The 26102-nt window shown below is 40.4% G+C and overlaps 1 protein-coding gene across 1 annotated transcript in view; it reads left to right on the top strand.

Annotated features, from left to right (window-relative positions):
• Positions 1 to 26102, top strand: part of LOC126321085 (limbic system-associated membrane protein-like) — a 220713-nt gene that overhangs the window by 168812 nt on the left and 25799 nt on the right. The window contains exons 4-8 of the mRNA XM_049994146.1: positions 2998 to 3119; positions 8854 to 8995; positions 12863 to 12960; positions 13063 to 13237; positions 22843 to 22970. Coding sequence (XP_049850103.1) covers positions 2998 to 3119; positions 8854 to 8995; positions 12863 to 12960; positions 13063 to 13237; positions 22843 to 22970 — 665 coding nt within the window. The remainder of the gene's footprint in view (positions 1 to 2997; positions 3120 to 8853; positions 8996 to 12862; positions 12961 to 13062; positions 13238 to 22842; positions 22971 to 26102) is intronic.

The raw sequence follows: 26102 nt of genomic DNA, 5'->3' as shown, positions 1-26102 counted from the left end.
CTCTCTGAGAAGCTCCTCAGGCGCCACTTTGGACCTTATAAGGTTGTAAGACAGTTGTCTGATATTGCTGATGAAGTTGAAGATTTCGACCCCGACACAAGATGACGAAAGATCAGAGATACGGTCCACCTCCTTCGAATGATGCTCCATAAGGATCCTGCAACCCATGGTAAATTCGATGCCCCAGCGACAGGCAACAAGCAGAAAGGCAACGAAGAACGTAGCGGCAAGGGAAGTTCTAAGAAGATCACCGCCAGGGCGAACGTCAGTCATCGGGAGTCGGAGTATGCAGGACCGATGACCCTTTCTCGGACTTAGGAGGACGTAACACAGAGACGCTGTTCTCTTAAAGGGGGAGCAATGTCGCAGATAAAGCCGAGTAGCGCAGTCGCAGTAGTGTAGTGGTCATGATACTAGATTGTTGCATGGAGGGTCTCTTTTTTTTCGACTGTACTGAATCCACATTCTTCCATTGTTGTCTCCCCTCCTTTGGATAGACACCATAATGGTACGTCCAACAATTGTCCATGGTGATGAGGTGGCCAAAGTAGTGGTCTGGATTAGCCTGACATAGGTGCAACAGATCTGCTGATCCCTCCCTCAGCCCTGCGTGATTTCTGAGTGGGTGTGAGCAGTCGTGGGTCCCAGCGGGCTGCAACGTGTGTCACATTCAAAGTGTCGCGTAACGTGTTCAAAATTGGTCCATACATTTCAATTTTTTCACCGTAGCCTCGATTGTGGCACCCGATCTTCGAGCACCAGGGTTTCTAAATTCTTCTTCAATTTCCGGTCCCTCACAGAGACATATTGAGGTGACAAAAGTCATGAGATACTTCTTAATATCGTATCGGACCTCCTACTGCTTGGTGCAGTGCAGCAGCTCGACGTGAAATAGACTCACAAGTCGTTGTAAGTCCCTTATAGAAATACTGAACCATGTTGCCTCCACAGCCGTCCATAACTGCTAAAGTATTGCCGGTGCAAGATTTTGTGTGCTAAGTGACCTCTCGATTATCTTCCATAAATGTTCACTGGGTGGCCAGATCATTCGCTCGAAATGTCCAGAATGTCCTTCAAAACAATCGCGGGCCTCTGCGGTCTAGTGACATGGCGCATTGTCATCCATAAGAATTCCATCGTTGTCTGGGAACATGAAGTACGCGAATGGCTGCAAATAGTCTCCAAGTAGTCGGACGTAACAATTTCCAGTCAATGATTGATTCGGTTGGACCAGAGGATCCAGACCATTCCATGCAAACACAGCCCACGCCATTATGGAGCCACTGGCCATCTTGCACAGTGCCTTCTTGACAGCTTGGGTCCATGGCTTCGTGGGGTCTGTGCTACACTCGAACCCTACCATCAGCTCTTACCAATTGAAATAGGGATTCATCTGACGATGCCACGATTTTCCAGTCGTCTAGGTGCCAACCGATACGGTCACAAGCCTAGGAGAGGCGCTGTAGGCGATGTCGTGCTGTTAACAAAGGCACTTGTGTCGCTAGTCTGTTGCCACAGCCCATTAACGCCAAACTTCTCAGCACTGTCCTAGCTTATAGATCGGCATACATAACACATTTATTTCTGAGGTTATTTCATTCAGTATTGCTTGCCTGTTAGCACTCACAACTAAGCAAACGCCGGTGCTCTCGGTCGTTAAGTGAAGTCCGTCGGCCACTGAGTTGTCCGTGGTGAGTGGTACTGCTTAAAATTTGGTACTCTCAGCACGCTCTTGACACTGTAGCTCTCGGAATATTGAATGGCCTAACAATTTCAGAAACTGAATGTCCCATCGAATAGTTCCAACTACCATTCCACGTTCAGAGTCCGTTAATTCCCGTTGTGCTGCCATAATCACGTCGGAAACCGTTTGACATGAATTACTTGACTACAAATGACAGTTCCGCCAATGCACTGCCCTTCTGTACCTTGTGTATGCGATACTATCGCCATTTGTATGTGTGCACATCACTATCCCATGACTTCTGTCACCCCAGTGTAGTGTAGTATGCCCTCTTCCTTGTTAGTCATTCAAACTTATTAACGCTACTGGAAGCGTATGCGCCAACCATTACATCATATGATGGGACATCGTTGGCGTGCACTTACACCAGTTTAGCGTGCATTGTTATAGTGTTGTTTCCCTTTAGGTGCAGGAACCGAAATACCTCTCTGGAAGACGACGATCCAAACCAGCGTCTAACCATCCAGATTTAAATTTTCCGTGATTTCTCTAAACCTCTCCAGGCAAATATATTGGTGGTTCCTTTGAAAGGGCACGGTCTATTTTCTTCCCCATCCTTGACACAATCCGAGCTTCTGCTCCATCTCTAATGAACTCGATGTCGACGGGACGTTAAACACTATGTTCCTTCCTTCCTTCCGAATTACCAAGCAGTAATTTTATCACGTCCTACACGGCCACGTTTTTGACAAAATGCAACATAAGGCCCGCCGAGATGGTCGAGCGGCTCTAGGCGCTACAGTCTGGAACCGCGCGACCGCCTGGGGCATGGATGTGTGTGATGTCCTTAGGTTAGGCCAGTTTAAGTAGTTCTAAGCTCTAGGGGACTGATGACCTCAGAAGTTAAGTCCCATAGTGCTCAGAGCCATTTGAACCATTTTGCAACACAAATGCATGAAGAGTTTTCTTAGTCAAGGCCACCTGTAATCAACAGAGTGCCCATGGTGTGGGAATATAAAGGAGCAAAGTTATTTAGCGAATATTCCTTCCACCAGCAAAACCTCTGCAGCATTTTGTCACTCTGGCTCCTGTAGCGACGTGTGCAACTATAATGTAGTGCGGGGATTTGAACGGGTACCAGGACTGCAGAAATGTACCTGCAAACAACCAAAACCAGTTTCCGAGGTAATAAAACTTTATATGTATTCCTCGTAAGTGCAAGAAGCTCAAAGACGTGCTGACTGTTCGATAACTTTTGGTAATTTAGGAAGTAGTTGGATCCATCTCATTCGGCTGCTGGCTTACATCCACAGATCCGCCGTCAGTGACACCGATCCCTGAAGACGGCGCCCTGGAAGTTCGCCTGGGGGACAACGTGAGGATGGAGTGCCAGGCAGAAGGCGTGCCGCAACCCATCGTCACATGGACCTACAACGTACGTCCAGCTGTCACGTTTCACCTGTTATCTTGCAATCTGCCTTATGACCATTTGTTCTTCTTTTCCTATTCACGTAACGTACAATTGGCTTTCCATAAATGATGGACACATGGGTGCTCGCAGAAATTTATCCGTAAGGAGGGGGGGGGGGGGGGGCACCAGAGGAGGACAGGGGGGCAACACACTGAAATAGCCATTTTGGTCAGTTTCGAGATGTGTATGGCCACAAGAACTAAATTTTATAGGTTAAACAAAAATGTTATTACGTCCTAGACAATTGATGCACATCGACACACTTCTAAAAGTATATGAGAAGTCTGTAATGAATAAAAGCTCTGTACTGCAAATTCCAGAGCTAGGGTCGCCTCCTCTTGCCCCGTTTGTAGACACGTATGGACAACATCTCTTTCAAACGCTGATGACCAAATGTAACCAGATCAGGCTTCAAGCTTCGAAGAGACACTGCCCAATAATCTTAGTTGAACTCTCTTAAGCTATATACACCGAAAATTAGTTTTCACAGTCCATTTACGCAACCAAAAAGCTGACAATAAACTGATGTAATTAGCGAAGTGACTGACTATTTTTGATCGTAGCCTGACTTTCAGGAAACATTGCGATTACCTACAACAGACAATGACCACTCTTAACCGCTTTATTCACTGCTTTCTGACAAACGGATGGGGTGCAGATGCAAACGAGTTCCGTACATCCGGCCTTTTCCTGTGCTGTTTCGTTGGAGAATGCGCATTTCAGGAGCTGCAAAATTCTTCTAATAGCTCAAGAGCTGACGTCGCATTAATTCATTTCCATAGTCTAATTACAGTACGATTAACATTTACCCGTTTAGACGAACTCATTCTTGCCGACTTATCGACCTCTGAAATTCGCTGGGGCTTTTACTGGCCTGCAGGAACGAGAGCGTTTGCAGGGATACCAGTGGCACGTCCTTTGAGACCATGTTCCTGGTGACGTCCAACCAAAGTCCGTGAAGAGTTTTCTCAGGTCAAGGGCACTTGTCCATGTAGGCGACTTGTCATTTGCACATTTTCGCACATTTTCACCTGTCAATTATCGCTATCAACTGTGATACGCACTATATTCAAATACAATTAGGTATCCAAGGCGCACCTCTCAGCTATGCTCACCAAGTGGCAGCAGGTTGTGCGCTTGGGCCTCGAAGCGGCCCTGGGGCACCTGAAACCACCCATCATGTGGAGATGTAAGGAGACAGAGCTGCTCAATGAAAATTCGTTGCTCCAGAAAAGCCTCCACCAGATAGCTACCACAAGTTTTTGCCCAAATAGAATGTATTAAATAGACTGAGTGTTGCAGTTGATCGTTCCGAGGATAATTTGTTTATTTGGACCTATTTCAAACAGTGTTTTTGTTGTGTTGAGCAAACGATGACCCATTTGCAACATTGCTCAGTCTCTCCTTCGCCACACAGGAAGATGTTTTCTAGTCATTCGAATCACAGTTGGCAAGAAGCCGAAGACATAGGTAAGGGAAAGTATTGTCGTGATAATTTTGTGATTTTTTTTTCCCTCATTGCTTGTAGTATCTTGCGCCGTCATTGTTGGCAGACTCTGTTGACCTAGATGAACTCTAGTATTCGTCTTACAACTACACTGACAGAAAAAAATCATAACTCCAACAAATAATTAATGTAAAGAATGAAATGTCGGTGATAAATTTGTCTAGGTTACATATTTAAGTGATTAACATAGTAAGATCACATGTTAATGTAAGCTCGAGATATGCTATTGCAAATGCAAAATGCTGGTACATTAATAATCGGTGGAACCGCCTGAATATTGAATAGAAAGGAAGCAAACGTGCATGATGTGCCAGAAGTCAATTTGTGGGATGTGGTACCATGCTTGTTGCGCTGGATCGGCCAATACGAGGATGGATCGGCCAATACGAGGATGGTTAATGCTGTTTCAGGATGACGCTGGAGTTGTCGTCCGATGATGTTCCATATGTGTTCGATTGGAGACATATATGGTGATCGATCAGGCCAAGGAAACTTGTCGACACTCTGTACAGCTCGTTGGATTACAACAGCAGCATATGGGCGAGCGTTATCCTGTTGGAAAACATCCCCTGGAATGCTGTTCATGAATGGCATCACAACAAGTCGAACTGCCCTCTGCCGGCAGTGCGCCGCCCTATAAAGTCCGTTTGGCGGATGTATCTGCCGGAACTACTTGCGATCAAGTGCCTGGCGACTCAAAGTAGTTCCTTGGCTAGCTGCGACATCTGGTGAAGCTGCTCTGCAGGCTCCGTGTACGGGTAGCGGTCCCTGGCAGCCGTTGGTGGAGACCTGATGTTGTGTTGTGTTATGGCCGCCTGTACATGTTTGTGTTGACATCACAGGCGACCTAGGTTTTCCTGGTGAATATACGTCTTGTGATGTAGGCATCCCATGTTGGTTGGACGTGAAGTGGGATGCCGATGCAGTAGGCACTACGATGTACAAAGCGGGCGGCCATAGCAGATGTCTGCCTATTACACATTACGGCCCTCTTCAACAGTCGGCGGTCTTTGTTAGTCAATAGACGAGATCGGCCTGTACGGTTTTGTGCTGTAGGTGTCCCTTCATGTTTCCACTTCACTGTCACATCGAAAACAGTGGACTTAGGGATGCTTAGGAATGTGAAAATCTCACGTACAGACGTATGACGCAAGTAACAATCACCTGACCACGTTTGAAGTCCTTGAGTACGTAGGAGAGACCCATTCTGCTCTCCCACATTGTCTAATGACTACTGAGGTCGCTGATATGGAGTACCTGGCAGTAGGTGGCAGCACAATGCACGTAATATGAAAAACGTATGTGTATCCAGATACTTTTGATCCCATAGTAGCTACAAACGAAGACTGTCTGCCATCTATACTAGAATAAGTAACATCAGAAACGGGTCCCCTCACGATTTCTGGCTCAAGTAGCCAGCAGGGTACACCTAAGGCCAGAGTGCAACATGGTGACTGAGCAATCTCTGATGCTGAAACTGATTTTAAACATCCAAACTTGGTTAGTTTATAACCACAGGAAACATTTCTATTATAATTGTAACAGTATTAATGAGGAAGATTGATAGTAGCAGATGTAGTAGTGATAGAAGTTATAATCTATCTACACTAACAATAAATCTATAGAACCGTCATCACTGTCTGTCCTTGAACACGCTAATCTCCAAAACTACAGGTACTAAAAGAATTTTCATTGGGTTTTCGCAGGTAACTTGAGCATAATTTGAGACACCGTAAAAGCTGTAGTTCATCAAATACGGATCAAGGGAAAAAAGTAGCGTGATTTAAAGTTTCACTACAACTTTCTTGTCTGTCTGTCAGAACATGCTAATCTTCAAAACTACTCGTAGGTTTCTTATGAAGTTTTCACTGGTAACGTCAGCGTGGCCATGGGTACCGTATAGACTATATTTAATCAAAATCTGAACACAAAAAAGGTACATATTCATACACACTATAAAAAGGTATGCATGTATGTTACACATCTCCTCCGAAACCACTGAACATATTTCAACCAAACTTGGTTCACGTAACACTACCTGGAAAGAATCGGTTGGGAGGGGGGGGGGGGGAGGGGGGGAGGGGGGGAATCATCCAGTATATGAGAACGAGCACTTAGTGACTTGCGACACACTTTAACACACAGTTTCTAATCTTTACACTCTCCATATAATGATTACAGGAAAAAGGTTTATTGCTTACTGCATTTTTGCTGTTCATTTTCGCTTCAGGTATTAAGTTTTAATTTATTGCTTCCTTACTGCTGACTGCTTTAAAATTATGTGTATCTCTGCACGATACATTATTCAAAATACGTGGTCTGTTCAGAAAATTCCGGAACCTTTGTAATTTCGCGACAATGGTGTGTTGGAGCGAAATGTAGTTGGCATCCCTGCACACGCCTTTTTTATTGTTGATGTAGATTTTTTGTGAATTCCCTAAATTACTTTTGGCAAGTACCAGGAAGGTTTCATGAGTGTGTCATGGCTGATTCCTTTCACATCTCTGTCCAACTAAGACATGTTATGACTAGACCTATTATATGTTAGTTTAGTCACTCAGTGACTGACTCTTCTGGCAATACAGGGATGCAAACTACTGTTTCTTATTAGAGGAGCTTCCCCATCTCGATCCTGGAATGTGTACGAGATGTGTAGTGTGTGCTATTTACCTTATTAGCACGAAATAATTAGGCAAAGTACCATAACTTGTATAAAAATGTGCTCTCTGTTGATATGCTGCTGAGTATCACAGCACAGATTAGTGGGCTTCTTTATACGAGCTATACAAACATCCAATTCCACCAGAATAAAAATGAGGAAAGTCTTACACCATTCACAGGCAGTAGAATTATTCATATAAGTTGCAAAAATACACTACTGAAACATTGGATAGTAGTTATATGTTTGGAATATTCTACTATGCTGTCTTTGTTTATGATGTTCATATTTACATTATGTTATCAATTTAGGAGCTGTGTAACTCCATACTCAGACATCCGTATGGCCAATCAACAGTAGAGTACATTGAGCAGCTCAAATAGTGTAACGCAATTTTGTCAAATTAAGACATGGTCGAAAATCATATGCGTTATATGAAATTAATAGTTAACGAATTGACAGTTAATGACATACAGCAATTGGTTTTAGGTTACTTTAGCATTCCCGGTTTCAAATTTATACAATCCATCGTTGGACGGCTTTCATGCTTTTGTCAACATATATGATACAGTGATGTACTGGTAAGTTGCCTTAGGATAAATAATAATCCACAGTTACAAATATGCAATAAAGATCTTTATTACATATTTGAAACTGTGAATTACTGTTTATCACAGGGAAATTCACTAGTAAATCAGTGCATTATACATTTTGATGAAAATGTGAAAGCCGCCTGATGATAACTGTTTAATTCAAAATCAGTAATGGTACTTTCTGAATAAAGTAACCTAAAACCAATTTGTAGCTGACTGCTGTACACTGTCAGCAACTTATTTCTATCAAATAGCATACAAATAAAAGATCCACCATGTAAGCCAACTTTATAAGTTGATGCTTCAAGAAGCTGTATTAACAACATGATTATTCTGGTGCTGTTAGCCCACCAATTTTATCATGTAGATGGATGAGCATTTACAGCACAATATCAATCTCACCAAGTGCAAACCTCCAAAAATTTGATGTAAGTACTAAGTTAATATTGCTGAACAGATGTAAATAGTGAAAAGAAAACAAAGAACTGACCAGTGAATTCCAAACAGGTATTTGAGAAACATGCAGGAATAGAATTGCCCAATACAGAATTCTGGGAAAATAACAATGACTGACCAGTAGAGAGGCAGATGAATAGAGAATGTGCTGATAGACTGCATGTACCCCAAATCAAATTGTGGAAGCATTAGTGGAGCACACCTTTGACTGGAGCTCACACGACATGAAGAAAAAAGAAAGGCCTCACATCACTCACTGTCTGTGGATGGAGAATGAGCTATACCAAGGTGAAAACATACTGCCAGGAACCAACGGCCATGGTGAATCTACTTTGGGAACTGAAGATTCTGATCATCATGTAATTCTCTGTGTACCAAATATTAGTATTATGATGTGACATTTTCTCAGATGCAGAAATAATTTACATATAATGCTGTATAATGACAATGATTCTAAAATAGCTACATGATGGATGTTCACAGGGGTTGCCACTGGAACTGATTGACCATCGCTCTCGGCTGCAATTCAAGGCGACCTCACAGGAGCTGTCCGGTGTCTATCAGTGCACAGCCAGCAATGGTGTGGGTGACCCAGCCAGTGCTGACATCCACCTCACCATTCTCTGTAAGCCCTGACACACATTGCATGCACCTCATTATGTTCCCTGAAACTGTCAGCCATGGTAAATTGAAAGTAACATGATATATACTGCTCTAAGTTGCTATCTCTACACCAAAATGTGTAGTGGAGACTCTTGGATCTCTAACAGAAGTTCTCTCCACTCTGAGCCCCCACTCCCCCCCCCCCCCCCCTCTCTCTCTCTCGATAACTCTCTCTCTCTCTCTCTCTCTCTCTCTCTCTCTCTCACTCTCTCTCTCTCTCTCTCTCTCTCTCTCTCTCTCTCTCTCTCTCTCTGCCTGTCCTAAAGATGTTGGCAGCGTGTATCAAGAATAGAAGGTCACCTACTGCCATGTTATCCAATCCTGCATGAGATTCCTAGTGACACTGATCACGAAATTTCCTAATCAGCTTGTCCATTTCGTCAACTCATGGAGCCTCTCCTTGGTGTCACCTTCCTTCCACTTTCCATGGTATAACCATTTTCTACATTGATCTGTCCTGTATGTGACGAGTGGAAACTACCCCAGATTCATAAGCAATTGATAAACTTATTCTTTGCCTGCAGCTACCCCAAAGTCAGAGCTGTTACTGCTGCATTTCATCCACAATATTCACAGAACTCTTGGATTTGCATGGTTTTACAGAGCTTTTATTTTATCCTTGTTGGACTTTTGCACAGTCCATTATCCATTATAGTACATGGCAAATGAAAGATAAATGCTTGAGTTTAGTGTTCAATTTTAAATATGCCCTATGGTCTTCCTCCAAGAATCTTCTAATGTTGTAAAAGAGAGTTTCTAGGAACAGTTATAGACCAAATTGAATTCTGGTGATTATCTCAAACATAATTTTGTGTTCATAAATTCATTGTTGCTTTCCAGACCACACTTTCTGCTCACATGTGATCTGCCACATGATGTAAACCTCTCTGTGCTATTGTATGTGATGAACATGTCTGTGAACTTTATGTGTTCTTGGTTGGATTGAATAGCAGTACAGAAAATAATTTTCACCATCAGAATTTGGCTCAACACTCATCTTTTATGTTAAATTTGAGAATTCATCCACAGCTGACATCCTTGACAATAATTAGTGTATGGGTGTTGGCCTGGGCTGATAAATTCTGAGTTGCTTTCAGAAATGAGAAGATTATGGTGAGGTGCTGCATTTAACTAGATCCCCTACTTTCCTTACATTGCCCTAATTCACCTCTTTAATTTAACCTGACATACCCTTCATGCATTACTTACACACAGAACAAGAACTCAAGTGACCTATCATGCAACAAGATCAGCCTAAGTCATCAACAAGCTCGTTCAAAGAGACTTGCCAATGAAGCAATAACACAAACTTTGTCAACTCTTTCAGTATTCAGGTACATGACACTGATCATTGTACACTATTGATCAGAAGTACGCAGACACCTAGTAGCATACAGTAATGTGAAATGCATCCACCCTTTGCCTTTATGTTACAAACAATCATTGTCTCAGAACTGTTCCTCTACTGTGCACTGGACCAATGCTATAGAATGGGTTCATATACTTTTGCATTTAGCTTTTCCTTAAGAGCAATAAGGGGATCACATCCTAACCACAAGAAACACTCCTAACTCTAGCACCACCTCCTCCTTAATACACTTCTCCAACAATTTATCAAACCCAAACCTTCCATCTCATTGCCACAGCACACAGCATGATTCATCACTCCAAATCACTCATCCCCAGTCATCCACTGTCCAGTGGCATCAGTCCTACAGCACCTCAAATGTCGCTTCGCACTGATCGCAGAAATGTTTGGCTTATGAGGAGTTTTTCAACCATTGTACCCAACTCCTTTCAACCCAAAACACATAGTCATTATGCTAGCTGAACTGCTGGTAGGGCTTTAGAACTCAGGAGTGATTTCTTCCACTAATTTCACATTATTTTTTTCACAACCGTCCTCCGTGATGCCCGACAGTCCCTCACTTCAACTTCAAAATCATATCACCAACAGCTGACTTGTGCATGTTTAGAATGTTTGAAATGTCCCTGATGGATTTATTACTCAGTGACATTCAATGACCAGTTGACATTTGAAGTTACTGTGCTCTGCTGACCAATCCATTCTGCTGTTACTGCTTCTCTACTGACAACACATACTCCCCACATCCTTTGATGCTGGTAGGTCTGCTGTCACAATATATAGTAGTCAGTTCCACATTACAAAGATATGTCTGGATACTTTTCATCAGATAATGTATTTATGTGACAGGTTCACTTCTGTTCCATTTATAGTGTGCACAAGTGAACTGTGTAAGAGGTAATTAACATATACAGGGTGTTACAAAAAGGTACGGCCAAACTTTCACGAAACATTCCTCACACACAAATAAAGAAAAGATGTTATGTGGACATGTATCCTTCTCACTTTTCACAATTCTGAATTTATCTGTGTAAACCTGCTCCTTTTTTAAACTGAATTGTTTCACTTTTCCATCTGATTCAAATTGCAGGCCATGTTTCCTTTTCCTCGATCATGTTGCAGGATTCTTCCCTCATTTACTAATTGGGCTTCAAAGTCTCCTCTTCATTATTATGCTTTTGATTGTTGGGTGTTATATTGGTTGGTATTGGGTGTTATATATAACTTTGTTGCTGTTGTAATGTGTCATTCTCATCAGAGCGCTCCTGCTGACACATCATGAGCCAGTGGGTGTGACACATATCAACCTAGGCCCTTGTTCATTGACCTTGCAATTTGATGGCTGTAGTGATGGAAGTGGCTGGCTTCTGAGGGTTGAATAGAGGATCTCAGTCTGCAATTTCCCTTCAGCCTGCTTCACATTCTGCCTCCACTGTGTTTGCAGCAGCAGCTTCAGTGTTGGGTTCCACACTTGGTTGAGCTGAAATCCATTGTTCTCTTGTTGGCTAGTCTCTTTTGTAGCCTGATTATATTCTTGCATACACAGTCCCAAAAGAGGATGACCTTTCTGAAATTTTTGAATATCTCATTTTATGGCTTGTCTTTGGGCAATGTTCAGCAGTCGCAATTTCATTGGCTACTGGAGGTCAGTGTGCCATTTACATCCAGTGCACCTTTCTCCAGTTGTGTGAATGGTTTATTCTCAAAACATTTCGTGGGTATTGTTGGTCAGCAATTTATTTGCTGTGGTCCTTCAGTATGTATGCTGTTTATTCTTTGTCAGTTCCCACACAAACTGCGTAGAGGGAGGTCTCTGGACTGTATCCCCATAGTCTGTGATTCCATACAATGGCATTTAAAAGTTGCACTATGAGTGGGTTTCACATCATTCAGAAATCACAAGCTAACAGATCTCATATGTACCAGCAATAAGGATCGTTTCTGTATTATTGTGTGCCTAGTCTGTAGTGTATAAAATCCATTCATTTACATGTAACCTTAACATCGCAATTTTCACAGAAGTTATTAGTTGCCTCTGATCTCTAGCCTGTTCCAACTTTCCTAATTTGTAGTATCCTCAGAATACTACAGAACACTTTCTATATGTAGGATATAGTATTTCTTGTTTCTCCTTCTGTATTTCAGACTGTACTGTAGGCCTACACAGTTACTTGATAATGACCATGTTAATTAAATGTACATTTCATATTCCATAACAAGAAAGTAAAGTGTAAAGATACTATTGTAACTGAAATTAACCACTGCCTGGCATGTAAGTGGAATTCTGTTTGGAGAAAGAAGAAAAGACTGCAATAATGGAAATAGTTTTGAACTTTTATTGAACAAAACTGTAAACAACCACTAATTATGTTCACTGTATAGCATTTGAAAAGGGCAATGATGATAATCAAAGCAAAGCTGTTTTGTACCCACACTGACACCCCAGGAAAACACTTTGCGCAGACCCACCGAATGTCTCTGCTGAGCAGCCTTGGGTCCATGCCGCTCCTGGAGTCCGTGCTGAGTTGGCTTGCCTGGTGTCTGCAGACCCAGAAGCTAGGGTAAGAAACTCTGTCTCAGTTTTGAAGAATCATGTATACATTTGAGATACTATTATAATGCTATAAAATTGTTGTGTTATTAAATATAAATTTTGTTTGAAGGTGATATGGCTGAAGGATGGAAAGCAGGTTACCTCATACGGTCGATATCACAGCTCTGTACAAGGTCCTCGATACAGCTTAATCATTCGAAAGGTGGAAGTTGATGACTTGGGCTTTTATAAGTGCAGAGCAAGTAATCAGCTTGGATCCAAGGAAGATACTGTACAATTATCAGGTAGTATTTCAGCCCACATCTAAATTTATATTCCACAAGCTGACTTATGGATGATGATGGAGAGTAGGTGGGTAACTCTTATCAATGATATCCCATACCCATCTCACCACATCTCAGTAAAATTCCTTTTGCAACTAGTGTATGGCAAGAATGACTGTCAGTAAGCTTTGATAGATGCTCCAATTTGTGACCTTACAATCATACGGAAAGAACTATTATGCTATTTGTGTCTTCTTGGGATGAATTCTCTTAGAATTTTAGCAGCAAGCATCTCTGTGTTACACAAAGTTTCTCTGGTAGTGTCTGTCAACAGAATTGGTTGAGTTTCTCCATGATGATTTCGTGCTTACTAAACAAACCATGAAAAAATGAACAGCTGTTTTTTTGGAACTTTTCAATTAATCCTGTCTCATAAGAATTCCACATTGATGGGCATCTCTCTAGACTTGCTTGAAATAGGATTTTGTAAGCTGTCTCGTTCATGGATGAATTACATTTTGTTAGGGTTCTTTCAATAAACCATTTTGACAACTGTCATTTGTAAACCTTGATTTACAACATCGTCCCACCATTAACTAAGGACACATATCTCTACATATGTACCACTGTGACTGCTTGGTTTCCAGTTGTGTGATCGAAGTGTAATGGATCCCTCCAACTATGAGTAATTACACACAACATCTATAATTTTTATTTGTTTATGTTTAGGGTCAGCTATCAGTTCCAGCACCAGTCGTCTTGACATTTCTTTTGTTCCACTACAGTTTTCTGTTCAACATTAAAATTACATCTGTAAGGACAGCAAATAACCAGATTTTACTTATTCCGCATATACAATAAAATAAGAATATACATGATTAAGTTTGTAGGTGATTCGGGGTTTTACAAGGTGGAAAATTTACTACATACAGCCGCCACCTCTGGCAACAACAATGACTAACCTGGCTGGACACCCAATCAAACTGAACATGTTTAATGTATATGGGTACTTCATTCCATGCAGCTTCAACTCTGTGTCAGAGTTCTTCAATTGTAGTGGCAGCTGGTGAGTAGCATGTCAGTGCCAATCTCTCAGAAAAGCATGACCATATATTTTCTATCAGTGAGAGATCTGGAGAACATGCTAACCAGGCAATAGTTGGATGCCCTCTGTATTGAGGCAGGTGAGTACAGCATTATACTGTTGGAAGACAACATCACAGAGAGCTCAAAGACAGGAACCAGATGCCAACCTTAACACATCATATGTTTAACAGCCGCTATCAAAATTACCAACTACGTGAAGTAGAGGTGACGGTGTTGTCTACCCATTCATTTACCATATCTTCACACCAGTTGCTGGACCCATATGCAATCCAGAAACATTATTTGTCCTTGGCACCTTCACACTTGATATATCCATAGTGATTCTGTTTGCAGAACTGGGATTTGTCTGAAAAGACAATTTGTTGTCACACCTGCTTCCAATGTTCGACACACCCTTGTTTGCTGACCTCTCCCAACTTCTGCATCAAGAAAAGCCATAGCAATGGTGGTTGTGCTGACAGTTTATGGTGCTCCAGACATTGCTAAAATGTCTTTATGGACATGTCTTACTGCAAACTGGCCCATTTACTTTGCAAAGATACATGATGTAGCTGTAGTATATGGCTGAGTAGATAATGTGTCTGCCCTCTCCAGCCATAGACATGTGGGACCATTAGAGTCTGCATGAAGGGTCTATGGCTTTCTGAACCCACTGATTCCATATTTTCATGACAGTTATGGAATCCTGACTAACACAAGCAGCAACATCATGGAACGATAAACCACAGTCTTAATAGGTTGTGATCTGCCACGTAGAATTCTAACACATGCTGATAGCTATTGCTTCTTCTTATAAGAGTCATCACATAATGTTCCCATGAATAAACAACACTAAAATGTGATTTCTTAATGAGAAGCCCACTGCATTATCTTTCCAATATAGAGAATGTAGATGGTGTTACTGCTACCTGCTTTATGTGGTTGCACTGAAATATTAATCAATTACATGTCCAATCATTCACATCAATTCTTGCCAATTTTACATTTATTGCTTGCTTGATCTTTATGATGTATAATAAGAACATTCTCAAACTCATGGAGTTTTGAAATCCATCTGTCCATTTATATCTCAAGAACTATAACAGTTCAATAACATGCCCTTGAGTTACCTTCAAAGCTACATTCACGTATGGTGATTTGCCTCAGTAAAGAATAATGTACTGAGCTCAGAGGGAAGTTTTCACTGTAATCATAAGAATGGTCCAATACGCCATAATCTTCTGTTTTCCACTGTGTGATTTGGCAAAATTGCATCAAATGCTTTTCAGAAGTCAATGAACCCAACATCAGCCTGTATGTCATCATTTAACTACCTTATAGATCTCATGGACAGAGTAAGATGAGTTTCAAATGATGAGAATCAATGTTTACTCCTACAGAGGAGATTTTTAAGTTCCAAAAAGAATACAATAAATTAACCTAAAATTTTCACTACTCTGCAACAAATTGGCCTTAGTAATATAGATATACGCTGCACACATCTGACCACCAATACTTCTAGGTGACAAAAATGACATGCTGTTTTTCAATCCATGCAAAGACTTGTACTGTGAAGCACAAACAGAGTGACAATTATTGAACTACATGAAATAAAATCAGCATAACTGCTGAACAGTTTGTGTTAGGATATCCAAACTGCATGGTTGGCCATGGGGTATGATGGGAATTAGTATTCACTTGCATGGCTTGGTTTAGCAATGAAGCCCACATTAATTTGGATGGGTTCATCAGTGAGCAAAATGGGCGCATTTTGGAGACAGAGAATCTGCATTTCATGATGAAGAAGTCTTTTCACCCCCAACAGGTGACTTTGTGGTGTGAAATGTCCAGACATGCAATAATCGGTGTGATATTCCTTAACAGTACGGTGACTACTGAATGGTAAATGAAAGTTTTGGAAGGCGATTTCATCCCCATTATCCAAAGTGACCCTGATTTAGACAAAATGTGGTTCATGCAAGATGGAGCTCGATCCAATCAAAGCAGAAGAATGGCCTGGGGGAGCACTTTGTAAACTACATTCTTGCTCTGCAGAACCCCGAGGCCTCTGGTATGGGCTTCGATTCGCCATCATATTCTCTGGATCTGAACACATGCGACCTCTTTTTGTGGAGCTATATTAAAGACAAGATGTACAGTAATAACCCTAAAACCATTGTTGAGCTTGAAACAGCTATTCAGGAGGTCATTGAGAGCACTGACATTCTGACAATTCAGTGGATCGTGTAGAATTTCACTATTCATCTGTGCCACATCATTGCCAATGATGGCTGGCATATAGAACATGTCATAACCTAAATCCAGATATCTGTAGTGACATTGACATGTTGAATAAAGTTGTGTATTCCATAATTTGTGACTAATTTAGGTTTTCTTTTTTTCCCATATAGTTCAATAAATATTACCTTGTATCAACTTCTATACAGGTAGTCTCCAGTTTACTCAGAGACAAAATGAATTCAGTAAGCTTTTTAATAATCATAAATATGCAGTACAGCACATGTGAAGAAATGAAACAATGTGTATTGTGGTAAATAGCCCCATAAAACACTTTTAGTGGGAATCAGTTCTGCCTAATTTGTGAAAGAGTACAGGTCAATGACATGTATACAGGGTGAAGTGAAATTCCCACACTTGGGCTTCGCAGAACAACTCCTCACATGCCAGCAATAACAAAATGTCTCTCACAAAATTTTGTCTGGCGAGTACATTGGGCAGAAAAGAACATTATAGTGTGGAAGTCTGGCAACACTGTAACCAAACCACATCAATGGTAACTACCTCTGACAGCACATATTAGTTGTGCTGTACTGTTGGTGTAGGGGATAGAGATTTGGATTAGCATGCAGAAGGTCAAGGATTTGATTCTGGGTTGGGGAGCATTGTTTTTATTCACTAATTTCATTCTGACATTTCATACAGTAATATACACCATTTCTTAGGTCACATGTATCCTAAATTTACAACATTTTGTAATGCCAAACATAACAAATACGTGGTTAGACAAATAAGAAATAGACAGTTGATACAAAGGACCTGTCATAGGACAGAATACCTACAAAACAATGTCAATTTTGAGATGCTAAAGATGATAGCACAGTACAATAATACAACATCTAACTATCATTTATACTACATGTAATATGAGCGATCAGATGTTGCACATTAGCAGCCAGTGTCAATAATAGTGTCCATAATAAGAGCCACATGACCTTCACAACAGAAAACATTGTCCTCAGAACAACAGATGCTTAAAGCAACCTCCCTGCACTTTCAGACATTGCGCAACCTGCCAGATCATACAGATCTGGACTGTTCACAGCAAAGCTGCATCCACAGTAACCAGAGCAGCATGAACATGCACTACCAATTCTTCAACATTCTTTGGTGGAGTAGAGTATGCACGCTCCTTCAGGTGTCCCCACAGGAAGAAATCCAGGGGATTTAGGTCAGGTGAATGCGGTGGCCATACAACTGGACCTCCACATCCAAGCCATTTCCCTGGAAATATTCTGTCCAGATATTGTCACACATTAATTCCAGAGTGTGGAGGTACACCATCATGTTGTAACCATATCCTCTGCTGAACATGTAGTGGAACATCTTCCAGTGCTTTCAGGCAGATAGACTGAGAGGAATGCATGATACCTTCGTGCAGTCAACTGGTCGACAATGTGTAGGGGCTCAGACACCTGTCGCCCAATATTCCGGCCCAGATGTTGATACCAAAGTGAACTTGATATCCACAGTTGTGAGTGATGTGTGGGTTAACCTCACACCAATGCTGGGCATTGTGCATATTGAAGACACCCTCACGAGTGAATGCTGCTTCATTCAACCATTTTACAGTGTTCATGAAGTCATCGTTGACTTCCTGTTGTTGTTGAAACCATTCATAGAGTTGCATCCATTGATGACAATCTGCAGGATGCAGGCATTGTTTGTAAGCATAATGATATGGTGCAGCCCATGCTCGTGCACCATGTTAACGACCGTGAATTGCGAGACATGCAGCTGCCTTGCTATGCTAAGTGTACTTTGCTGAGGTTATTGGTGTATGACCTCAGTAGTTGTAGTATGACAAGTCTGTGGATGATCTCTATCACACCATGGTGGAAGGAGAGAACCTGACTCCTGAAGGCACAGCTCCAGATGACAAAACACATTTTTACCGGGATGGCGTCAATGAGGATATCTAACAGTATATTCATAAGTGGCAACACCAGCCCAGTTATCAAATGCACCAAAGATCAGAAGCATATCCAAATATTCATCGTTTATGTATGCCATATGTCTGCTACAGTGGTTTAAAAGTTTACAATGAAAAAATTCGATATATCTATGCATGAACATTGGAGTCTGTCACAGATGTGTACTCCACTCACAACTATTTCCCAACTGGTGGACAGCACGTAGTGTATAAACGCGTCATCACTCCTGTGAGCTGTTGCACCTAAAGCTCATTACCCCTCTAACAGATATTGTTCTGAGTGATTCAATCAGACACCACTAACTGTCAAATGTTTGGTTTTGAATTACACTATTTCCCTAATGGTAATAGATGTGATGTTTCCACAATCCCAGTGATAGTACAACAACAACAACAACAACAACAACAACAACAATAATAATAATAATAATAATATTAATGAATTGAGATATATACTAAACAACATCCAGTTACCAGACTCAATGTTGAACGGCATAATTAGTGGGACCATGGGGATAATACATACAAATAATAACTGAGTTTGGACATTATCTGCCAGGCACATTGCTAGTTCTACTAGTTATGTAAGGCCCAAACAAAATATAATGGACCTGAATGAGGCAAGAATAAAAGTCGGTCCTAATCTGTGGGACCATTGAAGGAGGTACAAAGAAAACAGGTGTCACATCTAGTAGGAGAAGTGGTGTGAATAATTTCATGCCCATGACATGGAAAGGGGTTCTTTCAAAACTGACTAATCTTACATTTCTATGATTGTGGTATGTAAGTGCAAATGTTTTCTAGAGGACCGGCTGCAATTGCTGTTGATGATTAAGATACCACATACCATACCACCTGGATTACATTTAACAAATAAAAAACCATATGTCTCAACCCAGGATGAACCATCGACCTCTTGCATGCTAACCCAAAACTCTATTCACAGCACCAACTGTACAGCATGACTAATATATGCTGACAGAGGTAGTTAACCACACACGTGGTTACAATGTTGCCAGATTGCCACTCTTCAACATCATTTTTCTGCCGGATGTACTTGCTGAATGAAATTTTGTGACAGACATTTTTTTTAATTACTGGCATGTGAGTAGTTGCACTGCAAAGTCCGAGTGCACAAATTTTGCTTCACCCTGTATATTGGGTGTAAGGCACACTGAATGCCAATACTGGAGAGAATTGTCAGCGCTGTGCTCTCCCCATCGTTAATGTCAACTTTTGAAATTGGAGTCACTACTTTTCCTGATCACTGGGCTCCATAGTTCTGAATCAGCACCAGTCTGAAGACTTTGGGCAGCTAATGTTTTGTCTGGCCACAGGCAACTTAACACTTCTAATAATGACAATATTATGTGTAGTATTTTGGTCAAAGGTCAGAAGAGCTGATTGACTTCATGGAAAGGGAAAACATTAAATGATGTGGCTCAGTGAAGTCTAGTTGAGGAATACAGGAAGGGGGAGAGTTAAGAAATGACACAGACTTCATTTCAAATGATGGACAAGAGGCCAAAGATGAAGTGGGTACTATAATAAAACCAAACCTCGAAGAATGTTTGGAAGCAGTGGAAGACACAAGTGACAGGATGATGAAGATTTAGCTGAGGACAAGTAATGGAGTGAAAAAGTTCACCCAAGTATATGAACCACAGACAGGAAATAAAGAGGAGGATATTGAGGAATTCTTAGAGAAATTAGAGAATGAAAGGACACTGATGTGTGATGTAAATCCCAGGAAATTAGGGACCAAAGATATAATTGATCCAAATGGGTGTGGAAAAAAGATTGATGAAGAAGAGAAATTTGATGATTTTTGCGAAAGAAATGGTTTGCTTGTGGGCAATACGTGGTTCAGGAAGGAAAATGGCCAAAAGATAGCAAAAAATTGTTAGGAACAGAGAAGGACAAACACAGTCATTGACTACTTTCTGTTCAAAAAACAAAATCATAGACAGTTAATGAATTTAAATGCTCTCCTGGGAGAAGTTTTTCATGGAGACTATGGAACAGTGGTGCCAAAGATGAGGATGTATAAAAATAAAAGAAAAGGACAGGAAGGGAGAAGAAACTAAAAGTGTGAAAACTAAAAGATGGGAAACTTCAGGAAAAGATCAGGGAGTTTTTTGAGCTTAAAATTCTAAAATAACACTCAACGTTATCAAATTTGTATCATGAGTAGCAAAAATAATGGAGAAGATGCTGGTAGGGTGATTGAGAGAAAAATTGAAAGATCAGTTAGGGGCTGGGTTGATTTGGCGGAAGAGACCAAACAGCAAGTTCATCGGTCTCATTGGATCAGGGAAGGAGGAGGAAGTAAGTCAGCCATGCCCTTTCAATGAAACCATCCTGGTATTTGCCTGAAGCGATTTAGGGAAATCACAGAAAACCTAAATCAGGATGGCTGGACACAGGGTTGAACCATCGTCCTCTCGAATGCGAGTCCAGTGTGCTAACAACTGTAGTACCTCGGTCAGTCAAAGGTCAGTTAGAGGAGGAGTGGTATGGATTTTGACATGGTAGATCAACAGTGGACCCATCTTTAGTATGAAATAGTTGTTGAAAGGCATTGGGAGTGTGGGAAAGATCTGGTGATGGAATTTCTTGACTTAGTACAGACATACAGTAGTGGCCACAGAGAAAAGGTGATGGATACCTTGAAGAGAAAGAGAGTCAGAAAATAAATTCTTCATGTAAAGCGCAATAAAAGTTTCAGTTTTTATAGATCAATGTTAGAAAAACTGATTGGTTTGCGGTGTTACGGGACTGGGACATGGCAGTGTAGTGTCTCAAAACTCTCAAGGAGATAAAAGGAGCTTCTAAGGGACAAGAGATGAAGTTGCTGTTATTTGCCAATGATATTGTCTTGCAGGAATCAACAGAAGGATGTGCAAGGAAAAACTGGACATATTAAATGAAAAAATTGAGGAATTTGACGTAAAATGCAGTGTGGATAAAAGTAAGATTATGATAGTACAGAGAGGAGATAGAGAAGGGAAAAGGCGAATTAATATTAAATGGCAGAATACTGAAATTGTGCACAACTTCAAATATTTTATTTATTTAATCGTATGGCTAGAGCCCCCTGTCAAGCAGACCATTTGCCAGGTACCAGTCTTTCAATTTGACACCACTTCAGCAACCTGCAGTCGACGAGGATGATAGGATGAGGATGAGGACAGCACAACACCCAGTCCCTGGGTGGAGAAAATTCACCAACCCAGCCAGGAATTGAACCTGGGCCCAGAGGATTGACAATCCATCACACTGACCATTCAGCTACCAGGGGTGGACACTTCAAATATTAAGGAACTGGGATAATGCAGAATGCAAGGTGGAGGTGGGAGTCAGCAGAAGGATGCAATGGAGCAATGCATTTTATGTGTGGGGATTTAGTCTGGGGAAGGGATGTGCCAACAAAATGTAGGGAAGTGATGTACAAGATGTACTTTATACGCATATTGGATATAAGTTGAATGATAGGACTGTGAAAAGTAGGTTAAAAAGTTTTGGACTTGTAAAGAGAATGGGAAATGAAATAATACAGAACAAATAATAGAGGCCATGTTTGATGGCAAGAGGTACACCCAGAACAAGACATTATTGTATCTGCTGTAGGAAATTAAATGTACATGATCATTATTGAAGGATATATTTCATATTGCATAGAATGGACTTGTGTAAGACCATCACAGACACTCAGTTCTCAAGCCAAATGAATGTGTTCGTTATTGCAATAAATAAATAAAATAAATGCAATCTAGCTTAGAATAAAAACTGCTATCCTGTGGACAAACCTTGAACATTTTCCTATGGAGACCACTAAACGAAGTAAACAGCACTCTCTTCACCCCTTCCCCTCCCCCAAATCCAACCTCCTGGACATCAGTAACAGTGTGGCATATCTCTAAGTAATGACTGCTTTGTTCTTTTTGCTGTTATTTTTTTGTGTCAGTTATGCTTAGGTATAAAACACAGACAAGATCACCTTTGTATAATGTTCAAGTAATATGACTTCTTTCAGAAGTCCCAATTTAAATTAAAAATCTGAAAAGTCACATTCCATTCAGGCCAGTACTATATGAGGCTTCTTATTGCCAGTTTTTCTACTTTCAAATGTCTGTTACACTGCACCAATCACTCCAGATTTTCTTGTTTTGCTGATTTCATTTCTATGTGTGCAGATATTGTACTAAATGTACAAAGCCCACACCTATTATCCATGATGGGGTTGCATTTTCAGGAGAACTATGACATAATTATTTCCATTTCAATATTTATGCTTTTCCCATTACAGGTGTAGCGAAACCTGCAGTATTTAAGAAAGACAGAAACATAGGTATCGCAAACAACTATACACTCATCTGGGAAGTAGACAGTTATTCACCCATAATTGAATATCATCTGCTCTTCCGAAGGTATGAGGTAAGTTTATGTTGCCATCTAATTTGCATGTAATTTGATTGCAGCTGATTGATACATTTGACTGTGATGATGATCTTAAAACATTTCTGTTAGGCTAATCTTTCCATTCCTGCATCTCTACTACACCCAAAATGCTTGATAATCTTACTTGCTGCACATACTGCCCAACCTTTGATAATTATTCTATTTATATAAAAAATGTACAGTTATTAGTTTCAGATGAAAAGGTTCATCTTCAGAAGAACTTCACATTTATTTTAACTCATGTTCATAGTTAGGATCACAAGAACATGTCGGTTTCTGCTGTAGTAAAAAATTCTTTGAATAAAGGTCCCCTACAGCAAGCACAGACATTAGAAAAAAAACATATTGTAACATACTAATGATGAACTTTACTAGAACAACATAATCAGCATTGCGGAGGATAAATGTATTATTTTGTGCTGATATTTATGCGAAAATTGTGTTTGACTTTGCATTACAGATGCCTACTATTGAAAGACTTAAAATAATATGGAAAAATACGGTAGAATTGTCTACCCCTGATATCTGAGTGGTCAGCACAACGAAATGTCATACCTAATGGCCCAGGTTCAATTTCCATTTGGGTCGGAGATTTTCTCCACTTAGGAATCGGGTATTGTGTTGTCCTTATCATCATCATTTCATCCCCATCAACATGCAAGTCACCCTACTGGCATCAACTCGAAAGACTTATACCAGGCGAATGGTCTACGCAACAGGAGGCCCTAGCCACAAGGCATTTCCAATATATACAGTAGAATTGACACTTTTGGGGTATTAGGAACACACCTAGTGTACAAAATCTTATGAATACCACAGCATGATGCTGCACAGTTACTTGTGCACGAAGATGACAGTTGATGAAGACAACACTGTGCCAAAAATGTTGCTGCTGGAAATGCTACAACTTACACATAAACATTATTATAAAAACTGGATGTGGTATTAATGTATGATGTTGTGGCACAAAGTCATGTAGGAGGCCTGTTAACACGATGTAAGGCAAGAACAGTTCTTATATCATTGCAGAATGAGTCACCTAAAATGAACAGATCACATGTTGTTTAACAAATAATATTTGATGCATTTTGGGCATAGTCCATCTGCAGAATTCTGAAAATGGGCTATACCCAATATGCATCTAATATAAATTGGTGAACAGTGCATTCTGAAAATGCATGAAATATAATTTATTGAACAATCCATACTGATGATGGGCTACACCCACAATACATCAGATATAATTTGTTGAATAACTAATGACCTATCCATTAGAAGTGATATGAGATGTGCTGTCAGCTGATGTTAATGTGTCAAAATCTGTTTCACCTTAAAAAAACTGTATTACTCTTATTGTCATACAAACACTACTTTAGATGTTGTGAACTATCTTCAAGTAATACACCTGATACTAGTTTTATAGTAACATGAATGTTAGTTGAAACTAAAGTAAATAATATTGAAAAATAAGGCTGAATATAGAAATATTACGGCAGTAGATACAATTTATTTACTGTGTATTTTATAATAAGTGAATGATGCAAGGCTGTTCTTACTTACTCCTCAGCTCTACAGCTCTTGAAGGGCCTTGGCCTGCATCACAACATCCTGCCATTCTATCTGGTCCATGGCTTTCCATCTCCATCCTCTTGACACCCAGCTTTTTCATGTCTTCTTCAACTCCATCCACCTATCTCTTTCTGGGGCATCCCCTCCGCCGTCTGCCCTCAGCCTTGTCATCAGAAATCCTCTTACATGCTCTGTCTTCTTCGATTCTGACCATGTGCTCTGCACACTGCAGTCTTCTTATTTTAATGGTAGTGACAATGTCAGGTTCTTCAAAAAGGTCTTGTTGTTCTGCATTCGTACGAATGCGTCAACCTTCTTGATCATATATTGGGCCATATATTTTACGTAGCATCTTTCTCTACCATATGCTAAGGAGCCTTTCCTCATTTACAGACATGGTCCACATTTCGGCACCATACACAACAACTTGTCTTATAACTGTTTCGTAAATCAGGATTTTGGATTTTTGTAATAGAAGCAAACTCCTAAGCATGGGTAATGCGGCAAAGTAGCATCTGTTACCAGCTGCTTTTCTGGCTTTCACCTCACTGCCAATGTCATTTGTCTCAGTGATAGTCGACCCAAGGTACTTGAAGTCTCTCACCCTTTCAAACTCTCTGTCGGCTATCCTGAGATTTGGTAGGTTTTGTTGGTTGGTCATTGCCATATACTTGGTCTTTTCGACATTGACTGTCAGGCCAAGTTCTCTTGCACCTTTCTCCAGTTGTTGATGGGCTTTGCCTAGCACAGCATTATTTCATGTGAGTAACGCCACATCATCAGCGTAGGCTAGATACTGTAGTGAATGATTTAATAAGGTTCCTCCTTTATTTAACTCTATCAACAAGTCTGTTCTGCATACATAAATATTCTCACAATTAATACAATGTTAAACATTGTGACAGCTTGTAGAGGTTTTACATTAATTGATTGTTTTAAATGAAGTGGACCCACAATTTTAATCTGACAAATTTGCACAATACTTTTCTATAGGATAAAACAAAGCTGTGCGAACTGTGAGCACCCAGTACAAACATCTAGACTACAAAATATTTTGTGAATTCTGCAATAGTTTGGCCACATTTAAGATGATGTAAAAGTTAAATTAATATTAAACCAAGGGAATAATTTGGATCAGATATATAAAAAAGTGTGTTCTTCACATTCTTAAAATTTCAAGGTTGCATCAGTCACTTTTCTTGTGCTGTGTTATGTCACACTTGGGGAATACCATATGCAAAAGCTCTTCAAGCATTTTGTGGCTGAAATAATTTTTGAGCAAATGAAGTACCCATTAGCATTTCTGCTAAGAAGTTACTTGTGAATATTCTAGAAGCTATTCATATGTAAGCACAACATAAATTTTTTGCATCAAATTTGTGCATACTTTAATGTCATATTGCTAGATGTTAACATCTCCTAACTCATTATTTTTTGTTTTATTAGAAAGAGCAGATGATTTTGCATCGCAAAAGGTGTTGTTTCTCTTGGAGTATCTATGGATAAGGCTTAAAAATTAACCTGAGAATATTACAGGTG

The sequence above is a fragment of the Schistocerca gregaria genome, chromosome 2 (assembly GCF_023897955.1).
Source record: "Schistocerca gregaria isolate iqSchGreg1 chromosome 2, iqSchGreg1.2, whole genome shotgun sequence".
NCBI lineage: Eukaryota > Metazoa > Arthropoda > Insecta > Orthoptera > Acrididae > Schistocerca > Schistocerca gregaria.
This window is presented reverse-complemented; position numbering and strand designations above follow the sequence as displayed.